General features: G+C 36.6%; 1 protein-coding gene across 1 annotated transcript in view; it reads right to left on the bottom strand.

Moving 5' to 3' along the window:
- Window positions 1-21575, bottom strand: part of Cstf3 (cleavage stimulation factor subunit 3) — a 71249-nt gene that overhangs the window by 46554 nt on the left and 3120 nt on the right. Inside the window, exons 2-3 of the mRNA NM_001077672.1 lie at window positions 6714-6815; window positions 6497-6592 (exon numbers count right to left, since the gene is read on the bottom strand). Of these exons, the coding sequence (NP_001071140.1) occupies window positions 6497-6592; window positions 6714-6815 (198 nt within the window). The remainder of the gene's footprint in view (window positions 1-6496; window positions 6593-6713; window positions 6816-21575) is intronic.

Raw genomic sequence — 21575 nt, 5'->3', positions numbered from 1 at the left:
AACACCTAAGAGACACCTCAGAGCATTTCTTGACTACATAAGGAAGAACAAAGTTACCATTCTTACAAGAACAGAAAATGTTAAGCCAGTAATAAAAATTGAATGTTGCTCTCTATGGCCTCAACTCTCCAAAGTGGCAGCTAGAAACACTTATTCACCACAAGTTCATTGTCAGAAGATCAAATTACAATACTGGGTACACAAATTCAGGCCCTATGTGTGTGTAAGCTTTGACTCCAAAGGGTAACAACTTGATGCACTTATGTGTGAGGGACCTAATTTATCTTCTTGATCTACAGTTTATCTTTACTTTAAATATGCCAATGCTCCAGCATTTAAGGTGTAGAATAACGAGGTGTAATCAAGGCAAACATTCACTATCTTTGTAAATGGCTGTGCGATCTAGTAGATGGAAGAACATCCATAAACTTTAACCTATTATACTAGTCAACTACTTGCTTCCTGCTAGGAATTTTCTAAGAGAAAAAACAGTTCAGTAATAAGCCAATTCATTGTTGGCCACATCCACTAAAGAGTGCAGATTTTTACTGAGTCATATAGTAGCATCTATAATGTCAGCATTTGGGAGACTGAGGGAGGACTGGTGAGTTTGACACCAACCTAGGTTTCAGAGTGACATTGTCTCAAATTACAACAGGACCATAGAGATGATAGAGTATAAAAATGCTCGCCATACAAGCATGACAACTCGAGTTCAACTCCTAAAACAATCAGTGGGAGAGAGAGAACCAACTCCCCAAGTTTTCTGACCTCTGAATGCTGTGGTATTCCACATATACAATAATTAAAAAACAGACCAATTCACCTCAGTGTGGTAGGCTATGCCTATAATAGGATAGTCTCAACTATCCTAGGATTGAATTCAAGTAGTCAGGCTTGTGGTTGAGTACCTACATCCTGTCAGCTCAAAAGTTCATTCAAAACATCACCATGTGGCACACACCTGTAATCCCAACATGGAACAGGATAATTAGGAGCTGGCACGCAGTCTGAGACATGTCTTTAAGGGGAAGAAAAAGGAAGGGGCGATTCCAAGGCCCTTCTGTTTTTTAATAAAGTCAACTGCTACATGTTCAGAGTTAGGGACTCTGAAAACAGTTTTTTGTGTGCTGAAATTATTTCTATTTCCAAACATGGATGATGAATATACAATATCGTGAAACATTTGAGCAGTTTTGTTTACTCATAGATAGGTATTGGGGTTATCTCATCTCTTGGCATGGGAGGAACCCATATACCCAAATTACCCTCTACAATTAAAACACACACACACACACACACACACACACACACACACACACACACACACACACACACACACGAGCTAGAGATGGCTCAGAAGTTAAGACCAACAAGACATGAGTCTTGCTCCCAGAATCCACAAGGTGGCTCACAAAAATTTGCAACTCCATCTCCAAAGAATTATGATAGCTTGTTCTAACCATTAGACACCAGGCATACACACGATGCACAACACACACACACACACACACACACACACACACACACACACACACACATATATATACACATACACACAAACACACACACGCAAAACATTCATAACACATAAGACCTAAATACTTTTTTTTTTTTCTTTTTTTCGGAGCTGGGGACCGAGCCCAGGGCCTTGTGCTTGCTAGGCAAGCGCTCTACCACTGAGCTAAATCCCCAATCCCCTAAATACTTTTAAAATAAGATTGATTTTATTTTCATTATGTGTATATGTGTCTATTTGAGGATTTTGTTCACATGAGTGCAGTTGATGCTGGATTCCAAAAGAGATCACTGGATTCTCTGGGGCTGGAGTTAAAAGTAGTTTGAGTTTCCTGATGCGAGTACTGGAAACTAAACTCCTCTACCAGAGTCACATTTGATATTAACTATTGAGCCATCTCAAAGGTCTATGTCTACACTCTCGTTGAGTTTAAAAAGTTAAGTACTATGCTATTCCACAAAGGTGTAAACTCAGGCTAAAACACTAATGTCTTCAGGAAAACTTCACACTAAATGATCTATGAGTTCTAGTTCAGTTAATTTGAGATTGCACATAAATCATAAATCTACTTAGTCCTTTCCTTCATTTTCAGATTCTTTTTGAGCTTTTAACAAAGGTCTTTAGCACTATAGCCCAGACTAGGATGGAAATTACGAGTAGCACAGTCTAGTCTAGAACTTGTGACAATCTACCTACCTCAGCCTCTTAAGCGCTGCAAATACAGGGATGAACCATCACCAAGCACTTTAATTCTGCTTTTTATGTTGAACTATTATCTAATGACCTTCACAGGCAAGTGATGGCACACAAGTGTGAGCATGCATACACAGATAAATGAATATGAAACTAAAGTTGAAAATTTTAAAGAACTTTAGTTAATTAGCAGAGTACTTTACCTAAAAACAATAAACAGCTAAATGTCAAAGAAAATAATCTTTCCTAGATGATATAAATTATAAGTCTTACTTAAAGAAACTATTATCTAAAAAAACTATTATCTTTTGCAAAGTTTTAGTATAAAATGCCTTGAATCACAAGAGAAAAAAACTACAGACTGCTAACAATAGTGACAACACTTAAATATCAGTGCTATACCAATGGGTGGGAAAAGGAGAAAGATACCATAAAACATAAAAATAATTTACTCTTTGTAACAGTAAGTATGCAAATACTCCTCTCATTTGTAAAACACTACTATAGTAAAGGAAAGCACTTTCAGATGTCTGATCACTGATATGGTTGCAAGGAATTCCTATTATTTTTCTCTATATTTATGCATTTGTGAAACAATAGAATAAGAAGAGTTTAGAGTAAAATGTGAATAATCACACAGACATGGACCAACATTTATTACAAACAGGAAAGTAGATCTAAAGAGTACAGATTTTTAAATAAAGGGCTATAAAAAGCTGAGTAGATACAAAACATTGTAATACAGCAATTTAAAGTGCTATGTAAAGGCATTAAAACAGAATCAAGAATGGAGAAGTTTATTTCAGTTTAAGTCACTCATGTTCCATCCTGAGTTTACTTCCATTTTCCAAATAAGGTTATTTTGAGTAAAGTAAAAATTATACTTTAAAACCTATTTATAAGGAAAGAAAAAACAAGTATAGATCAAAGAACTCACATTTAAAATTTTAAATGAAAAGCCATCAACTCTCTACATGCTTTATTAAATCACAGCTTTCACAGACAGCAAGGTACATCATTGCTATGACCAGCAGCATAACTCCGTCCTCCTTCAGCTACCAATGAGAACATCCTTCTGTTTGCAAAGTCTTATAAATGCAGATCAATTCGAATTACTTGGAATAATAAAATATTGTACCTTACATGTTGTCACAGTGATCACCTAATTATGTGAAAAGCTACAGAAACCACAGAGAGAAATTTAAGAGAATATAGCAAAATTATGTAATGCTCCTCAATTCCATGATAACTTAGTGACCCATTAAATCCCCAAGAAAGGTAGCTCTGTAAAGAGTACTGGGACTCATTCTGGTTAAAAGACCCTAAAGTATTGAACAAGAAAAAGCTGTATTTCTTAAGCTGAAAGACTAGAATTCACTTAATACATTATATGCAACTCAATAAAGCTCTAATACACTAAAATGTTTCTTTACATAAAAGGCAGTTGTAGTTAGATACTATTCCTGATAATGCACTATTATGTTATTTCTTCATTTTCTCCTAAAATCTTTGGGATAGAAGTTACAAAATGCAAAAGAAAAGCAATGCATTTTGAGGACAAAAATGACCCTAAATATTATATATCACAGTATGTTAGCCTAATTTTCAAATTTTATAAAAATACTCAATTTGATTCTAAATGTCTACCCACTAGGAGAATTTACCTCCAACATTTTTAAACTGCAGCAAAACAGGAAATCAAACACCTAAGTAACAAATTAAGGATCCATGGATGTAAAAACATGTATTTTACATCAATAAATGTATACAATGCTGTCATTGATATGAGAAAAGCTTTTTTATAAATGTTTGATATACCCTTATTTTAAATTCATATTTCAAACTTAAAAATAATATTATAAACAGTTTTCTTCTGCTCTTTCCGTATTGAAATGGAATTTACAAGAAATTTCCAATGGGAAGCATTTTTCCTAAAGGAGCATATTTACTAAAGATGTTTTTGTTCTAGTAGGAAAAAAATCTAATGTACTTAGCTACAGATTAGTTTAGTTGAATTAAATAAATGTAACATCATAATTGCCCCACCATGAAATACCCAGTTACAACAATGTATTAACAAACTTTATTTTCTTGAGTGTGCATACAGGATGTTATAAAAACATTATAGTATAGTATTGTAAGTACTGTAAATAGGTTATATGTCTTCAACAAAAATAAAGGTCACATTGAGTGACATGATCAAAGAAAATTTTAGCTTCTTGTGTGGGTCAAAAGATAATTGTGAAAATAAGAAGAGTAAACCAGGAAAGAGAAAGACAGCTTAGGTATTTCTGAAACCAGCATTTAATTTAACATTGTAATTCCTAAACCAGAAATATAAAAAAAGCAATCACACATATATTGGTATCATTTTTCTCAATAGTTTTTATACATACACATATTTCTGTGTTTGTGTTTTATACATACATACATACACATATATATATATATTTGTGTGTGTGTGTGTGTCTAAGTGTAAAATAGCTGCAAACATTAAACAAATCAGACAATTCCTAGCAGCTTCCAACTGTTTTATGAAACAAATCTGTTATTTAAATAACTTTCAGCCCCTTGGAATAATGTCTACTCTTTCTTGCAATTCTTTTTTAGAATACAGTTTGTATCTTATAGTTAAGGAAGAAATGGGGAGGAAAAAAAACTTTTGTTTTTTTTTTACAGACATAAAACCTCACTGCCAATTTCAGCTTAACTTAGCATCTGAATTTTGGAGACTTTCATAACTCAGAGGGTCCTACTTTGTTTCCCAAAAATAATTATCTTTCAATCATAATCATGCTTGATTCTTCTGAGTTTAAATACAAACTAATGTGTTTGTAAAGACAGGTTAGGAGGTAAAATGAGTTCATGTGATCCGGGTTTTTGATTTTATCAGGTAAGAGGAAGCAGCATTGTCTTCAAGCATACTCAAGACAGGCCTACTGAGGTTCAAGCCCATCTGCTTTGATGATTTAAATATACACAGGAACAAAATGGTTCCAGAGGGTAAGTGATGAAACCATAAAGATATTGTTATTGATCAAACTAACAGACTCCTCATAAGTTAGTCTCATTCACACATACAAACACAAACATGCAACACACACACACACACACACACACACACACACACACACACACACACGAATGTTCCTGCCTAGTAATTTCTGTTCCCCCAGAATAACAATCCACACTATGCACAGCGTCAGTTGAGTACACCTGAGCCTCTGTAACATGCTGCTGCTGCTGGACGGTTCTGAGGAGACACCAGAGGGGATATTGTGCTACAGAGTCTATTCAGTATCACTGATGAGAAAGTCCTTTCAGAGGCCAAAGAGATTCACAGAGCAAATTTCAGCTACACTTGAGGCTGCAGAGTACTTATGTTGAGAATTTATATTATAAAATACTAAAAGTACTGCATAAAGTAGTATAAATAAAAGGAATGGTCACCATTTTCACCTTAATGTGGACATTCCGACTATTTCTATCCCTCCCTTCCATCCCATTAATTTATAATCTGTAAGTGATTACTTAGTGCCAATTGACACTGGGACAGTAACACTTTATTATAGCTTTGACTGTTAATTCCAGTCTTTAAAAAATAAGGTTTTGGTTTTTTTCTTTAATCATAATCAAGAATGGGATATTACTCATTAACATAAACATGCCTGACTTCAAGTTAAGACAAACAAAAGGAAAGAGAAATCAATATCATTGGGGTGAATTATGGTTAAAAAGTTTGAGTCATATTAGCTTAATCCTGTAGAATGTAAGCTTTATCATATGGCAAAATTAACTTTAAATTATTGAAGTCCTTAAACTGACAAACCATGCATTTTTCATAAAATTAAAATGTGAAGTAATTATTCTCCAAAATGGTTCATTTCACCAGACATTTACAATACTCTATTAAACTAAGCCAACATTTCTGTATTTTCGTATTAGTTTGTTATAGGAAAAGAAAAATGAGTTCTAAATAAATGACACGGGAGGCAATAAATTGACACGTGACAAGTAAATAAAAGGCTAAAGCACTCCAACACCATTGAAACTGTTTTAATGTTGTTGCAACTCCAAAAATGCAACAATCATCAGCTTGTGAAAGACCCAAATTTCAAAGTCATTTTAATTACTCCTTCATACCTATTTTACAAAATAAAGGCAGAGACATTTAAATCCTCCATGTCCTGATTATACTATGATCCTACCTTCTTTCCTATCACTATAGTGTAAGCTGTAATTGCCATCAGATGCTATATAAGAAAAAATAAATAAAATATTAACCTCTGCTTCAATGTACAGTTTCCAGAATCTGCCAGAACTGGGGAACTGGGCAACAAGGCGTTCGTAAGTCTTCCGTGCTTTGTCTATAGGTTGATTCTAAAATTGAAAATCAATAAACAGCATTTACAATGTTAGGAGTATAAAAATATTATTACTGCAGAATCAAGTAGTGTGATTGGACCCATAGAGAAGGAAATGTAATCCTATATCACTAAACCTGTGCCTCTCGAATGAGAATGCTCCAAGCATCAAGGTCATATGGATTTTCTTCTAATTTCTTTTCCGCTTTCTTCACCTTCTCTGGGACATATTCAGCTGCCTGAAGGGGGAAAAAGAAGAATAACAAACTGAAGTTACTGTTTTAAAAATCTTATGTCCAGTTAAGTCAAGAACAAGCACATCTATTCCTAGAACCAATGTCAGTACAAAGTATTAAAATGTCATTTTAAAAGGAAGGCATTATGTGGACTATGCGAACAGTATACTTTATCAGAAGTTACAGGTAGGCATGGTGGTGCATGCCTTTAATCTCAGCACTGGAGAAGCAGATAAGAGGATCTCTGGCGGGAGATCCAGCCTGGTCTACAGAGAAAGTTCAATGACAGCTTGGATTGCATAGAAAGAATGAGTGATCATTTCTGTTCAAGGATACAATTTGTAGTCTGTGTACACAGCATAATGAAAGCTACACACACGGGCTGGGAGAGATGGCTCAGTGGTTAAGAGCACTGACTGCTCTTCCAGAGGTCCTGAGTTCAAATCCCAGCAACCACATGGTGGCTCACGACCATCTGTAATGAGATCTGAGGCCCTCTACTGGTGTGTCTGAAGACAGCTAAAGTGTACTCATATATGATAAATAAATAAATTAAAAAAAAAAAAAGAAAGCTACACACACACAAAGAAAACTACACAAAAGAGATTAAGACGTAGCTTTATTTTTAGTTTGTCTGCCTAGCATGCATCAAGTCTCGAGCACCACACACAGTGGGTATGGTAGTTCATGCTAGTAATTCTAGCATTCAAGAGGAAAAGCCAGGAAAAACAATAGAAAACTATTCTCAATTTCATGAGCTGTAGGCCAGATTGTGCCATATGACACTGTGTCTTGAAAGGAAGAAGTGTGCTACATACAAAGATGAAGGCAATGAACAGAAAACTTAAAATATATTAAATCAGGCATGGCCGCATACATTTGTAATTCTAGCATGTAAGAGGCTCGGGGTAGAAGAGCATGATTACAGGTATTTAACCTGTCTTAAAAAGAAACCAAGATGCTCATGTTGGTCCCATTTAGATGGTGGGTATTAGAGCCAAGCCAGGCATAGTGGTATATGCCTTTGATCCCAGCACTTAGGAAGCACAAGAAGATGGAGGATAAAGAGTTCTAGGCTTCGGGGTTGGGGATTTAGCTCAGTGGTAGAGCGCTTGCCTAGGAAGCGCAAGGCCCTGGGTTCGGTCCCCAGCTCCGAAAAAAAGAACCAAAAAAAAAAAAAAAAAAAAAAAAAAAAAGAGTTCTAGGCTTGTTAGGAATACATGATGAGACCTTGCCTTAAAAACAAAACAAGAAACAATCACAAGTTAAGACTGTTTTTTGCTCTTAGGGAGTTCAGTTTCCAGACTCCACAAAGAATGGCTCACAACTACTTATAACTTCAGTTCCTGGAGATAGAAAGCACTCTGGCTTCTCTGAGCACCTAAATATACATGACACATGTAAATCCATGTAGATATAACATACACCTCTACCAAGCAAATCTTTAAAATCTTGTACTCTCCAAACACCCCCATACCCTCCTACCCCAATACCACTGTAACTTAATAACCAGGTCCTTATAGTTAGACAAGTGCTCTACCACTTAATCACATACATCCCCAACTCTTCTCAGTCGTTTAATAAACTGGTTTTAGTTTTATAGCAGAATTTTTTTTCCTTTGAGTATTATTAGAGAACTTGCCAAACATTTGAGGCCCTAAGTTGAAACCTTAGCATTGCACATGTGTGTGTACACACATCTTAAAAGAAAAGAGGGGTGCTAGAGTGATTCCTTAACAGTAAAGAGCATTTGCTGGTGTTCTAAAGGACCTGGGTTCAGACCTCAGCCCACACATGACAGTTCACAATTCTTGTAACTCCAGTTCCAATGCCCTATTCTCTACAGGCATAAGGTACATACATGGTGCACACATATACGAGCAGGAAAAACACACACATTAAGAAAAGATATCTAAAAATGAAAGAAAAAGGCAGCACCTAGTACTAAGCAGCATAAATACAAATTATTTCACAAACTGTTTCGAATATTCCTACATAAATCTACAAATACTAACATAAACTCTGGATGTCCTGGAAATCAGTATATAGACCAGGCTGGCTGGCCTTGAACTCACCAAGATCTGCCTGCCTCTGCCAGGATTAAAGTGCTAGGATAAACGCATACACTAACAACATATTTGGTACTGCTACTGCTCCCCTTTTATAGATGAATTATTAAGTAATAATTCAGTCAAGCATCAGTCTAGGAAAAGTTTTTTTTTCTTTTTTTTTTGGTCTTTTTTTCGGAGCTGGGGACCGAACCCAGGGCCTTGTGCTTCCTAGGCAAGCGCTCTACCACTGAGCTAAATCCCCAACCCCAGGAAAAGTTTTAAAAGTCATCCTTTTAGGGGGCTGGAGAGATGGCTCAGCGGTTAAGAGCACTGACTGGGGGTTGGGGATTTAGCTCAGTGGTAGAGCACTTGCCTAGCAAGCGCAAGGCGCTGGGTTCGGTCCTCAGCTCCGAAAAAAAAAAAACAAAAAACAAAAAAACAAAAAACAAAAAACAAAACAAAAACAAAAAAAAGCACTGACTGCTCTTCCAGAGGTCCTGAGTTCAATTCCCAGCAACCACATGGTGGCTCACAACCATCTGTAATGGGATGCTCTCTTCTGGAGTGTCTGAAGAGAACTACAGTGTACTAACATATAAATAAAATAAATAAATCTTTAAAAAAAAAAGTCATCCTTTTAGAATAAAATTGCCTGTGAGAAACTCTTTTTTTTAAGAAATAGATTAGCCTTGACTACTGAACGGTAGGAATTTACTTAGAGATATTCTTTATTTATAAAGAGGTATTTTTTATTTATAAAATTGCTTTTTGGAGTCAGGATCTCACTCTGTAATCAGGTTGGCATTGAAAGCTGGTAAACCTGTTTCAACCTCCAAAGCACTAGGATTACCAGTATGAGTCACCACACTGGCTTGGACATATTCTAAGACTTCTGCAACTAAATCAAAATTATCCTTTACTAAAATATAAGCTTTATGACTAGTGTAAGAAACTTAAGGAAGAAAAGTAGCTCCACCCACATATTAAGACATCTAAAATTTGGTAATGGTAACAAATTAATCACTGAACCAATATGGCTAAAAAATGTGGAAATATATGGAAAAACACTGATAACAAAGATAGCATTTTATATCAGAATGGTGATTTCCAGCAAACGTACAAAATAACTGAAATCAATTTTACCAAGGTAAAGTCACTAAAGTGGATAAAATTTCCACTTTCTTGTTCACCAAAATAAAGATAAAACAGTTAATCGTTTTTAAAAAAAAAAAAATCCAAAAATAAAAACAAGGGTTAAAAATATTGCTCATGATAAAAATGCATTTAGCATTTGCAAAACCTTGGGGTCCATCTTTAGTACACACACACAGAGAACTATACAATATTCTGAGATGCATCTTGAGTTTTTCATAAGCTTTAAGTTAACTACATGAAGTTTAAATTTAGTATAAGAAAAGCAACACACAGGCGGGCATGTGGTACATAACCTCAGAACTTAGAAGGCAAAGGCAAGAGGATCTTTGTAGGCTTTTGAGACCAGCCTGATCTTAACAGTGAATTCCAAGCCCGTCAAGGATACACTGTTAGACTGTCTCTAAATTGGAGTTTTTGGGAGGGTGGGTCTTGGGAAAGCCTACTGACTCAAAAAGAAAACAAATAAAGAGAATGCAGCCAGGTAAACAGTTCAGTAGCACAGTGACTGTCTAGAGTAAAGAAAGCCTGTGTTCACCTGGAACCGCTGATGGACGAAGGGCGAAAGGCATTTTAAACACACAAAAGAAATGAAATTTATCCAATGGGATAGAAATGAAATGTTAGATAACTAACACTGATATTCTGAAGTAGACCAAACTGACCAAAATTTAATGATTATCTCATACTGATTTCTAGCAACTTATACTACTACACAATGTACAAGAAAATAGTCAGCTACTGGCCTGCTACACAAGACTGATAATTTATATAGCCCTGTCTGAAAGAATCAGTCAAATTATGAAATTTGGAGTCACTGAAAACAGTTAAGTATAAGTAACAATACATTACAACCTCCATAAAAATGACCAAAATAAGACTTTAGACTGGCAGGGGGCACATATACATAATGTATATACTTATTAGGACCTCATGTCCTTAGAACTCTAAATTTTTCACTATCCAACTGAGAAAAACTTGTTCAATGCCAAGTATGTTCTAGATGTTACTGAAGAAGTCCCCGCACTTCACAAAGTAGAGAATTCTTCGAGAATTTCAAAAGGTTTACTACTAAAAAAAACCAAACAAACAAAAAAAACTTTTTTAGAGGAACATGGTGGCTTATACCTGCAATGTCAGAACCTAGGAGGCAAAAAAACTGTCACGACAATGAGTTCAAGGACAGCCTGTGCTACAAAGTAACAACTTGTCTCAAGAAACAAAACCAAGCAAGCTGAGATGGCTGAGCAGTTAAGAGCAACTGCTGCTGTGTGAGGACCCACATTCCAATCCCAGCACCTATATCACATGCCTTCCGAATGCCTGTAATTCCAGCTCCAAGGGATCTGACAGTCTCTTCTGGTCTCACTGGGTCCATACCACCCCACAAAACACATAAATATACACAAAGCAATTACACAACCAAGAAGTGTTGTTTGAAGTTAACTTTAAAACAGTAATTACAGCCAGGTGTGGTGACACACACCTCTAATCCCCAGGACTTGGAAGGCAGAGGTAGGTAGATGTATAAACCCCAGACATCCAGAATTAAGACCCTATCTTGAGGGCTGGAGAGATGGCTCAGTGGTTAAGAGCACTGATTGCTCTTCCAGAGGTCCTGAGTTCAATTCCCAGCAACCACATGGTGGCTCACAGCCATCTGTAATGGGATCCGATGCCCTCTTCTGGTGTGTCTGAAGACAGCTACAGTGTACTTATACATGAAATAAATAAATCTAAAAAGACCCTATCTTGAGGAATAGAGGTTAGTGGAAAGCAAAAACAAAAACAAAGACTGGAGCGGGTGGGTGGTGGTGGGGGAGTTCCTAAATGGCCCCAAATCATGGTTAAAAACAGCCTAAAAGTTGGTTCAGTGAGTAGTTAGGAGCTCTTGCAACTCTTACAAAAGTTCAATTCCCAGCATCTGTATTGAGCCTCACAACAATTTTTAAGTCTAGTTTCAGGAGATCCAATGCCTGCCTTCTTCTGGTTTCCACAGGCACCAGGCATGCCTATGGTGCACAGAGATACATACACCCAGGCAAAACACCCATAACTATACAACCACACAAAAACAAAACAAACAAACAAACAAACAAAACCTGGAACCCAGAAAAGCTGTGCTCTGACCTTTATGTACTCACATATACATTCATGAGCACTACACATACACATGATGATGATGATGATGATGATGATGATAATAATAATATAATAAAGCATGATTAAAAGGAGGGTTAAGGAAATGGTTCAAAGTTAGTTCTGCTTTGCATTCATGAGGACTGGAGTTCAAATCCCAGCACCCACCTCAAAGGAATAGCTAGCTACTCACTACTTACTACTTGCAACATAAGCACAGGCAAACTTATGTGTCACACTACAGAACAAAGGAAAACTCCTCTTTCTTAGATATACAAAAAAAGAGACATGGTAGCATAGACCATGACAGGGAAGGTCACAGGCCTTTGTGAAGAAGCTACAATTGTTTTTGCTAAATGGGTATAATCTACTTGTCAAACTGCCCTCTAAATAATTATGTTTATGTCCATACATTAGTGCTCCTGCCAGGTTTGGTAAGAGAAGCTTCTGTCTGCAATGAGCAGTAGTTAATTATCACAGACTCATGACTGGTCAAAATGAGAACAAGAGACTGCTGAATGCTCAGTTTTAAACTGGACATCTCCTCACTTTCCCCAAGGCTCAGTTCAGAAAAGGGAATGGAAATGATTAGAAAACCAGAGAAGGGGATGTGGTACAGAAAGTTACTTTCCTGGCAGGACACAGTCATTGCACCCTAGAACACAGAGCAGCTGTGATTACCTTCATTAAGCTGGTAAAGTGAGCATGGGCTCCCTAGGCCCCTCCTGGGCATCTACCAGCAGTTAGTAGTTGCTGAGACAGAAAGAGACATTCTCTTTGGTGGTATGACTACTGGTAAGATGCCATGCTCCTAAGCAACCCTAATGAAACTCACCAGGCCCCCTAAAGGGAGAGAGGGGAAGACATAAAGGACAGGAGGGTTACATGCTCAGGAAGAGAATCAGAGGGGAGGAGAGGGACAGAGAAGGATAAAAGGGGTAAATATGATCAAAATACATTATCTAAATTTATGAAAATACAATGAAAATCAATGACTAATTAATATATGCTAATAAATATTAAAAAAAAGATAGACTTGAGTCTCCATAAGGAATTGAGTTATTTCCTGGCTCTGTTGCTAAAGGAAAGAAATGGAACACAGAGAGAAAATTCAGGGAAAGTTCCTAGTACCCATCTACAATAGAGACTAAAGTTGCAACTACACAGCTCAACAAAAGTGCTTTAATCCTAGCACTTTTGATGCAGAAGCAGGTTCTATGTGAAACAAGGGCAAGAGCACTAAACTAAATACAACAAAAGCTAAACTCATTCCCAAGGCTCTATCCATCACTTAATTTTCTTTGTGAATAACAACTTATATCACAATTGACTATAATGGAAGTTATAGTAAGAATATTATGCACTATATTAGTTATTATTGGGTTTCATTATAACTATTTTTAGTAATAACTTTGTGACATGAATTACATACCATACAATCCACCCTTTTAAAAGATACATTGCCATTTTTTTCTTAGTTTTGAGACAGGACTTTACTGTATAGTCCAGGCTGGCCTTCAGCTCAAGACCCATCTACTTCTGCATCCCAAGGAGTACCCACTCTGCCTAGCCAAGATATCCAACGAGATTTCTTACAGATATGGGCTTTTTCAATGCTTATATTAGAAATTAAAAATGAATTTAGAATATTCAAAGTGCTGAACTCAGAAACCTGGTCTACAGAGTCAATTCAGTTACCAGAAAAAGAAAAAGATGGCTGTGATTGTTCTGTACACAGAGCAATCAAACTTAGGTATTGTGCATGTCAGGCAAGAAGTTATTCCCCAACCAACAGTTGTTTATTTGGGTGATCTTTTAAGCATCTAACTGAGGGGTTGGAGAGATGGCTCAGTTTCCAGCACTCAGATGATGACTCCTAAACATCTCTTAACTCCAGTTCCAGAGGATCCCATACCTGCCTTTGACCTCCAAGGGCACCAGACAGAGACACGGCACCAACATGCAGACAAAACACTCATACACATAAAACAAAATAAACATTTCTTTTGAAATAAGGAAAGGAGATTGGTATTGTGATTTCATAGTTAATAGAACATTTGTCTAGCAGGCTTAAAGTCCATATTTGAGCCTCAGTTCTCAAGTAAGACAAGTAATTTTTAGAAAAACATGTCTTAGATTTATCTATTTTTATTTATATATATAGATGTGTATGTTCGTCTGTGTACTATCTGCATACAGCAACCACAGAGGTAAGATGAGGGTATCAGTTCCTCTGGAACTGAAGTTATAAGTAGCTGTTATAGGACATATGGGTGCTGAGCGTACTGAACTCTGCAAAAGCAGTAAGTGTTCTTTTTTTTTTTAAAGATTTATTTTTACTTATTTTATATATGCGAGTACACTGCCGCTGTCTTCAGACACACCAGAAGAGGGCATCAGATCCTGTTACAGATGGTTGTGAGCTACCATGTGGTTGCTAGGATTTGAACTCAGGACCTCTGGAAGAGCAGTCAGTGCTCTTAACCACTGAGCCATCTCTCCAGCCCCAGCAGTAAGTGTTCTTAACTGCTGAGCCACCTCCAAACCCAATAAATAATATTTTTTAAAATAATAACAAAGGCTGAGGATTGCTCAGTGCTAAAGCATTTGCCTACCCATGAATGATGATCTGGGTTTAATTCCCAGCACCAGAAAAACAAAAATAAATGAAAATATGCAATTTTTCTGTTTGTACTAGGGAGGTAAGAGACAGGAGGATAGAGTTCTTTCTAAATAATTATTCAGGGTGAACAGGAGGGGCTGTTACACAAGGGGTCAAAGTGAAATTGAGATAGAAATTGGTTTAGGCTCACACCTAAATCCTAACACTTGGGAGACTGAGACAGGTAGATTGCAGCAAACTCAAAGGCCAGCCTGGGCTATATGCGTACACACAATTAAAAAAAAATGTTGGTCTCATCTAAGTGATACATATAAAAAATATGGAGAGAGGAGAAGGAGCTGTAGAGATGGTTTAGTGGTTAAGAGCACTTACTATTCTTCCATGAGTCCCAAGTTCAATTCCCAGAACCCATGTCAGGCAGCTCACAACCACCTGAAACTCCAGCTTTAGAGGGATCTGATGGCTCTAACATCTGAAAGCACTTGTATTCATATACATAAATACAACACACATATACATAATTAAAAATAATTTATAAATAAAGCTTTAAAAAATATGAATGATCCAGGCATGGTGGCACGAGCCGTTATTTAATCCCAGTACTTGGGAAGCAGAAGCAGAACTTGAGTTCCAGGATAGGATAGACAGGGAGGGCCACATAGAGACCCTTCTCAATATATATATATATATATATATATATATATATATATATATATATATATATAAAGAGGGAAGAAAGGATATCATTTTTTAAAAGGGATGGGGACTTAAACCTATGTTATAATAAACTCTTTTCCATGGCCAACTGAACAAGCAGAAATGAGCCTCAATTCTCATTCTGAAATAAGTATTCTCCACTATTTAATGTATTAGCTTATAGTTTAGGGAGAGTTAAGAAGGAAAATCAGTAAAATACTATTCCTATGCTTTGCAGTTTTACTACTCATCTTTACCAAGTATATACTTAAAAGCAATTAATAGCTGGGCATGGCGGTTCAGCTTGTAATCCCAGCACTTCAGAAGCCTGAATTCAAGGCCAGCTGGTTCTATACTCTGTAAGACATAGAGTGTGAGCTAGTGAATACATTTAAGGTAATAATCCTCCTCCCTAAAATTCTGAGGTTTTTAAGCTTCCATTTACTTCAGGTACATGTTTTCTTTTTTAATAGATGTTTTAAGTGAAAAATTTCAGTCTATCAACAGAATCAGAGATAGCAATCTGAAAACTGTCACACAGACATCTGTATTTTCATAAAGCACCTAAATAATTGACATAAATGACTCCCAAACTCAACTATGAGAATATGAGAAACCGTATATGATTAATATTTTAATCAATGCCACATAGCAAATAGGACTTTATAATGATGCTGAAAGTCTTCGCATTTGAGATTAGTGACATCTTGACCATTAGTTTCAATGCTGGTGTTGAAAGTGATGCTGGCTAGCACACTTTCTAGCAGGTCTAGCACATATAATAACACAGTACAATATAATAACCGCATTGCTGTCTTAAATACTTACATATATTTTTAATCAAAATAAATAGCACAGAATAACACATACCCATTTGTTTTTAGTGTAAAAAAAACCTCAGAAAGCATGGTGGTGGTACACATCTTTAATCCTGTACTAAGGAGGCAGAGGCAGGCCAATCTGTGAGTTCCAGGCTGGCCTGGCTTACAGGGCAATTTCAAGGACAGCCAGAACTACCAAGAAACACAGTTTTGAAAAACCAAAAATCAGCCAATCAAATAACAACAAAAAGAAACAAAACGGGGCTGGAAAAAGATGGCTCAGCTGTAAAGAGCACTGACTACTCTTCCAGAGGTCCTAAATTCAAATCCCAGCAACCATATAGTGGCTCACAACCATCTATAATGAGATCTGATGCCCTCTTCTGGGGTGTCTGAAGACAGCTACAGTGTACTTGTATATAATAAATAAATAATCTTAAAAAAGAAAAAGACAAACAGAAGACCTTAAAAAGTAAGGGGTAGCCAAGCATGGTGCATGCTCAGGAGGGAAAAGCAGGAGGATACAATGTCTTGGTCTAGGTAGTGAATTCCTGACCACCAGCCAGAGCTACAAAGTGAGACTATCTCAAACAAACAAAATAGCAAGATGTGAACCTGGTATGTTATTGCATACCTTTAGTGTCAGCACTAGAAAGGCAGAAACAGGTGCATCTCTGTAAGTTCCAGTCTGCTGGGGTTACAACGTTAGACCCTGTCTCATTCAGAAAGCTGAGACAAGAAAATCAGGAGTTTCTGGGCAACCTCAGCTACATAGCCAGACTCTGTCAAAAAAGTTTACTATACAACAATATTATTCAGGCATGGTGGTTCATGCCTATAACAGTACTTAGGAGACTGAGTGAGGCAAAACTGCTCTGAGATTGTGGCTAGTCTGAGCTACATAGTGAATCCTATAGCAACCCAGGTTACAGAGTAAGACCCAGTCTCACCAAGACAGAATGCATATGACTAGTGCCTGAGACCCTGAGCGCCACACCTAACACAATAGAAAACACCATCCAGTAAGCCTCATTGGCCAGGAAGCAGCTTCCTTTCTCTCTCTACTTCCCCTCTTCCCCCATTGATTTTTGGATCCCCCCACCAGGATTCCAAACTTAATGCTTTATGTATTCCAGGCAAGTACTCTATCATACTCATAACAGCAATGCTCCTCACTGCATCATTTGCTCTTGCACACGTTATTTTAATTTTATACTGTTTTGTTCAATTGTGTCCTTTAGACCAACAGGCTAATAGCATTCTGTCATTAGCTATTAATTTACACCAGTGAGCTAACAGGTTATTATATATGTATATATGTACTCATATATCCCTACCTCAAAACCCCAGGATGTAACATATAGTTTGTGTAGGCATATTCACTATACAATGTTCAACATGATAAAAATCACCTCAGGAATACTGTAGAACATAATTATTACCTACATGACTATTATCTACTCTATTGGTTCTTAATACTTTTCCAAATATCATGAAACTAAAAAATAAAGGTGGTACCAAACCCAAATGATTCTAACTGAATTTTTGCTAAAATATTAAGAAAACTGCACACAGTACATATCTGAAGTAATTTCTCTCTGCAACTTCTTCCAAAAACATAGTCTACATAGTGAGTTTCAGGCCAATCAGGAATATATAGTGAGACTCAACCTCAAAAGAAAAAAAAATAGCCAGGCAGTGGTGGCACATGCTTTTAATCCCAGCACTTGGAAGGTAAAAACAGATGGGTTTTTTTGAGTTGGAGGGTAGTCTGGTCTACAGAACTAGTTCCAGGACAGCCAAAGCTACACAGAGAAAACTTGCCTTGTAAAACTAAAATAAATAAACGATTAAAAAAAATAGGCCACAGCAGCATTCTATAACTTTCTTATAATAAACACAAACTTAATTGAGCATGTTCAATGAATAAAGTATATTACAGGACAGGTGTCACATTCAGAATTAGATGCTAACTTGGATCTGTGCTCCTTTGCCAATATAAATGAACTGTGTTCAAGAAAAGCAGTCTGTATCTGGTACTGCATAGCAATAATCCAATTTTTCCAAAAACAAAAACCCTATTCAAATTAAAAACTTTAAAAAGTTAGTAAGGTATTAGTTGAAATATTAATCATATTCATTTCATCCCCTAGGAAGCAAATACAAATTAATACAAAGGGCTGGGGATGTGTAGTTCTATGGAGCAATGCAAGAAAATCACCGTTAAGAAAACTCTTGGGCTAGGGATATAGTTCAGTGGTAAAGCATTTTGTCTAGCAAGCATGATGCCCAAGGTTCAATCCTCAATACTAACAAAACACAGAAGAAAAAGTCTAGCTAGGTGCTAGCACAAACCTGTAATCTAGCATCTGGGAGACTAAAACATACATTTTGTCATTCTAATTTTATTCAATATTTACAGAATTAAATTATCAATCAAATTAAAACTAGCTTAAATAGCTGAGTAAGGTAGTATATACTTGAAATCCCAGTACTCAATGGGAAAGAGTTCCAGGCCAGCCTCAACTATAAAGTCACCCTTTAACTAAATAAATAATCTCACTGATCTCCTTTAATGAGTTTTTCCCATACAACTGCCAATTGCCCAAACAAAATGACCCAAATTTACAAATGGGTTCTATTTTAAGGAGAAATACAGATATGGGATATAGTTGAAAGCTTAAAACAATGAATTGGTTTCTTAGCAATAGTAATGAATACATAAAAACACCTCAATACCGACTTTTGCCATTCTACCTGGGATATATATATATATATATATATATATATATATATATATATATATATATATATTCCTTTATATCCAGAAACAGCAAACACAATCTCTACTAATTTCCTTTTTTTGGTAGTTATAAAGAGGGAAAAACAAACAAACGAACAAAAAACTAAAGAACCAAAACAGAACAAAGGACAGATCTAGTACCCTTACGAACAATTACTGCCCATAAAGTAGAAGTCTGGTTTTCCTAAGAAATATTAAAATCAAACCAATTTACCTACTCAAAATTGTCTTATACCAAATATCATTTAAAACAGGAGGAACACATAAAAGGTTACAGTGGAGAAATTTTATTAAACATATAAAAATAACTAGGTCCAAGAAATACACTGCCTAACATATCTCCTTATCCTGCTGTCTTCCCAATCTTCTTCCCTCACATCCACCTGACTTTTACATTACTTGGTAGTACTGTTGCTTTTAAACAGATTCTTAATACCAATAAAATAAACAAGGTTTCAGATAATACTGTAAAGATTTTTCAACTTTCTCCTCATTAAGAAGTGTACCACATTACATATATTTTTCCTGTTTTCTCTAGCCTCTGCAAGCTGTTTTTCACTAGCAGAAAAACACTGACTCATGACTCCTCTGGTTGAAAAAGACTGGCAGAGGCTGGAGTCCCACCACAAGTTCAAAATCAGCTTGGTCTGTATAGCACAAACAAAACAAAAACAAAAACAAAAATCCTACCAAATCTCAAAAAACCAGGATAGTCACAAAGTGATGCTTTTCTTATTCTTTCTTTCTTTTTTCTAAGACTTGCTGTATAGTTCAAACTAGCCTCCATCCCATCCTTCTTTAGTCTCTTAAATGCTGGGATCACTGATGTGTGCCACCATGCTTGTCTCTTAACAGCCTTCAGTTCTATTTATGTTTTCTCACCCATAATTAAGGGTCATTAAAAAAATGTTTTCATTTATGTGCATGAGGTGTGTGCAGGTGTCCAAGGAGACCAAGAGAACACTGGATCCCTAGGGGCTGGAGTTACAGGTACTCGTGAGTCTCCTTATATGAGCACTAAGAACTGAACTCCAGTCCTCTAATTTATAAAGCCCTCTTACCCAGCGAGTCATCCTTCCAGTTATGGAAGGTCATATTAAGTAATCATTTTCTCCAGATTTCCACTGGCCGTTGTTTTAAACACCAAGAACTGTACAGCCAATTCACATTTTAAAATCCATTACATTTTTAAAGTATCATTTAATAATACCACAGCAACTGAGATTTACTTCAGTGCAATGAGTGCAGAAGGAAGAAAGGGAAAAGAGCAGCTCTATGATAAATACACTACACTTTACACTTTCTTTTTCTATGTAAAATCTGCATGGGACTGGGAGGCTGAAATATGTGACTTCATTGGTGAAGAACTCTTGCAAAGGACCAACTCTTGCAGGTTCAGTTCCAACACCCAGATGGTAGCTCACAATTTTAACTCCATTTCTAGGGGATGAAAAGCCCCTTCTAAGGTCCTTGAGTACACATGGTACATATACAAACATGCAAAACACTCAAACACATTAAAAAAAAAATAAAAGCCAGGTAGCACATCCCCCTGTAAACCTAGCACCCAGGAGGCAGAGGCAGGAGGATGGTAGCAAGATTCAGACAGCCTGGTTTACATAAAGGTTTCCTGGACAGACAAGGCTATATAGTGACACTCTTATTTCAAAAAATAAATAAACCAACTATTTGTTACCTACAATTAATAACCAACTACTCCAAACTTGTCAACTGATGGTTATGAGGACAGTATCAACACAACACAGATTACTAGTAGGGGAAAACAGTCCAGTAAAGACATCTGGCAATCATCACACCAAACAAATAAATAAACATTATCTATCACTGGTAGTGGAATAATCAGCAAGAAGTGCTACCTTGTTTTGATTTGTAGATAGAATTCCATTTTTAAAATGGGGGTTGGAGAAAGGGCTCATCATTCATCATTAAAGAGTGAATACTGCCCCTTCCAGAGGGCCAAGTTTGGTTCCCAACATCTACATTGGCTTACAACTATCTGTATCCAGCTCCAAGGGGATCAGACTCCACTGGCCTCCATGGTCCAACCTGAGTCCTGGGAGTACAGAAATATGCTACCACACATAGCTGAACTTTTGGGCCAGCAAAATGACCCAAGGTAAATAAAGGTGCTTGTCACCAAGCCTTAGATCAATCTCCAGGACCTACAGAGCAGAAGGAGAAAAACCTATTTTCAAAGGTTATCCTCTGACCTCCACAAGACCAAGCACACTTGAGCCCTCACATACACAATCACACTCTCACATACATCCATTTACATAGTATTTAAATGACTTGTATTATATTCTATCCAAGATATTTAACCTCAAAACTATCAAGATTGAGAGTAGACCTAACTATAAATTCTCTGAGAAATAGAGCAAAAGATCTATTAAATAGTACTATCAAAAATCCCCCAAACAAAATCTCAAAATGATAAAATAGCTGTCTTTTCAAATA

The sequence above is a fragment of the Rattus norvegicus genome, chromosome 3, assembly GCF_036323735.1.
Source record: "Rattus norvegicus strain BN/NHsdMcwi chromosome 3, GRCr8, whole genome shotgun sequence".
NCBI classification, from domain to species: Eukaryota; Metazoa; Chordata; class Mammalia; order Rodentia; family Muridae; genus Rattus; species Rattus norvegicus.
Note: the sequence above shows the minus strand (reverse complement) of the source record. Positions and strands in the feature narration are given on the sequence as shown.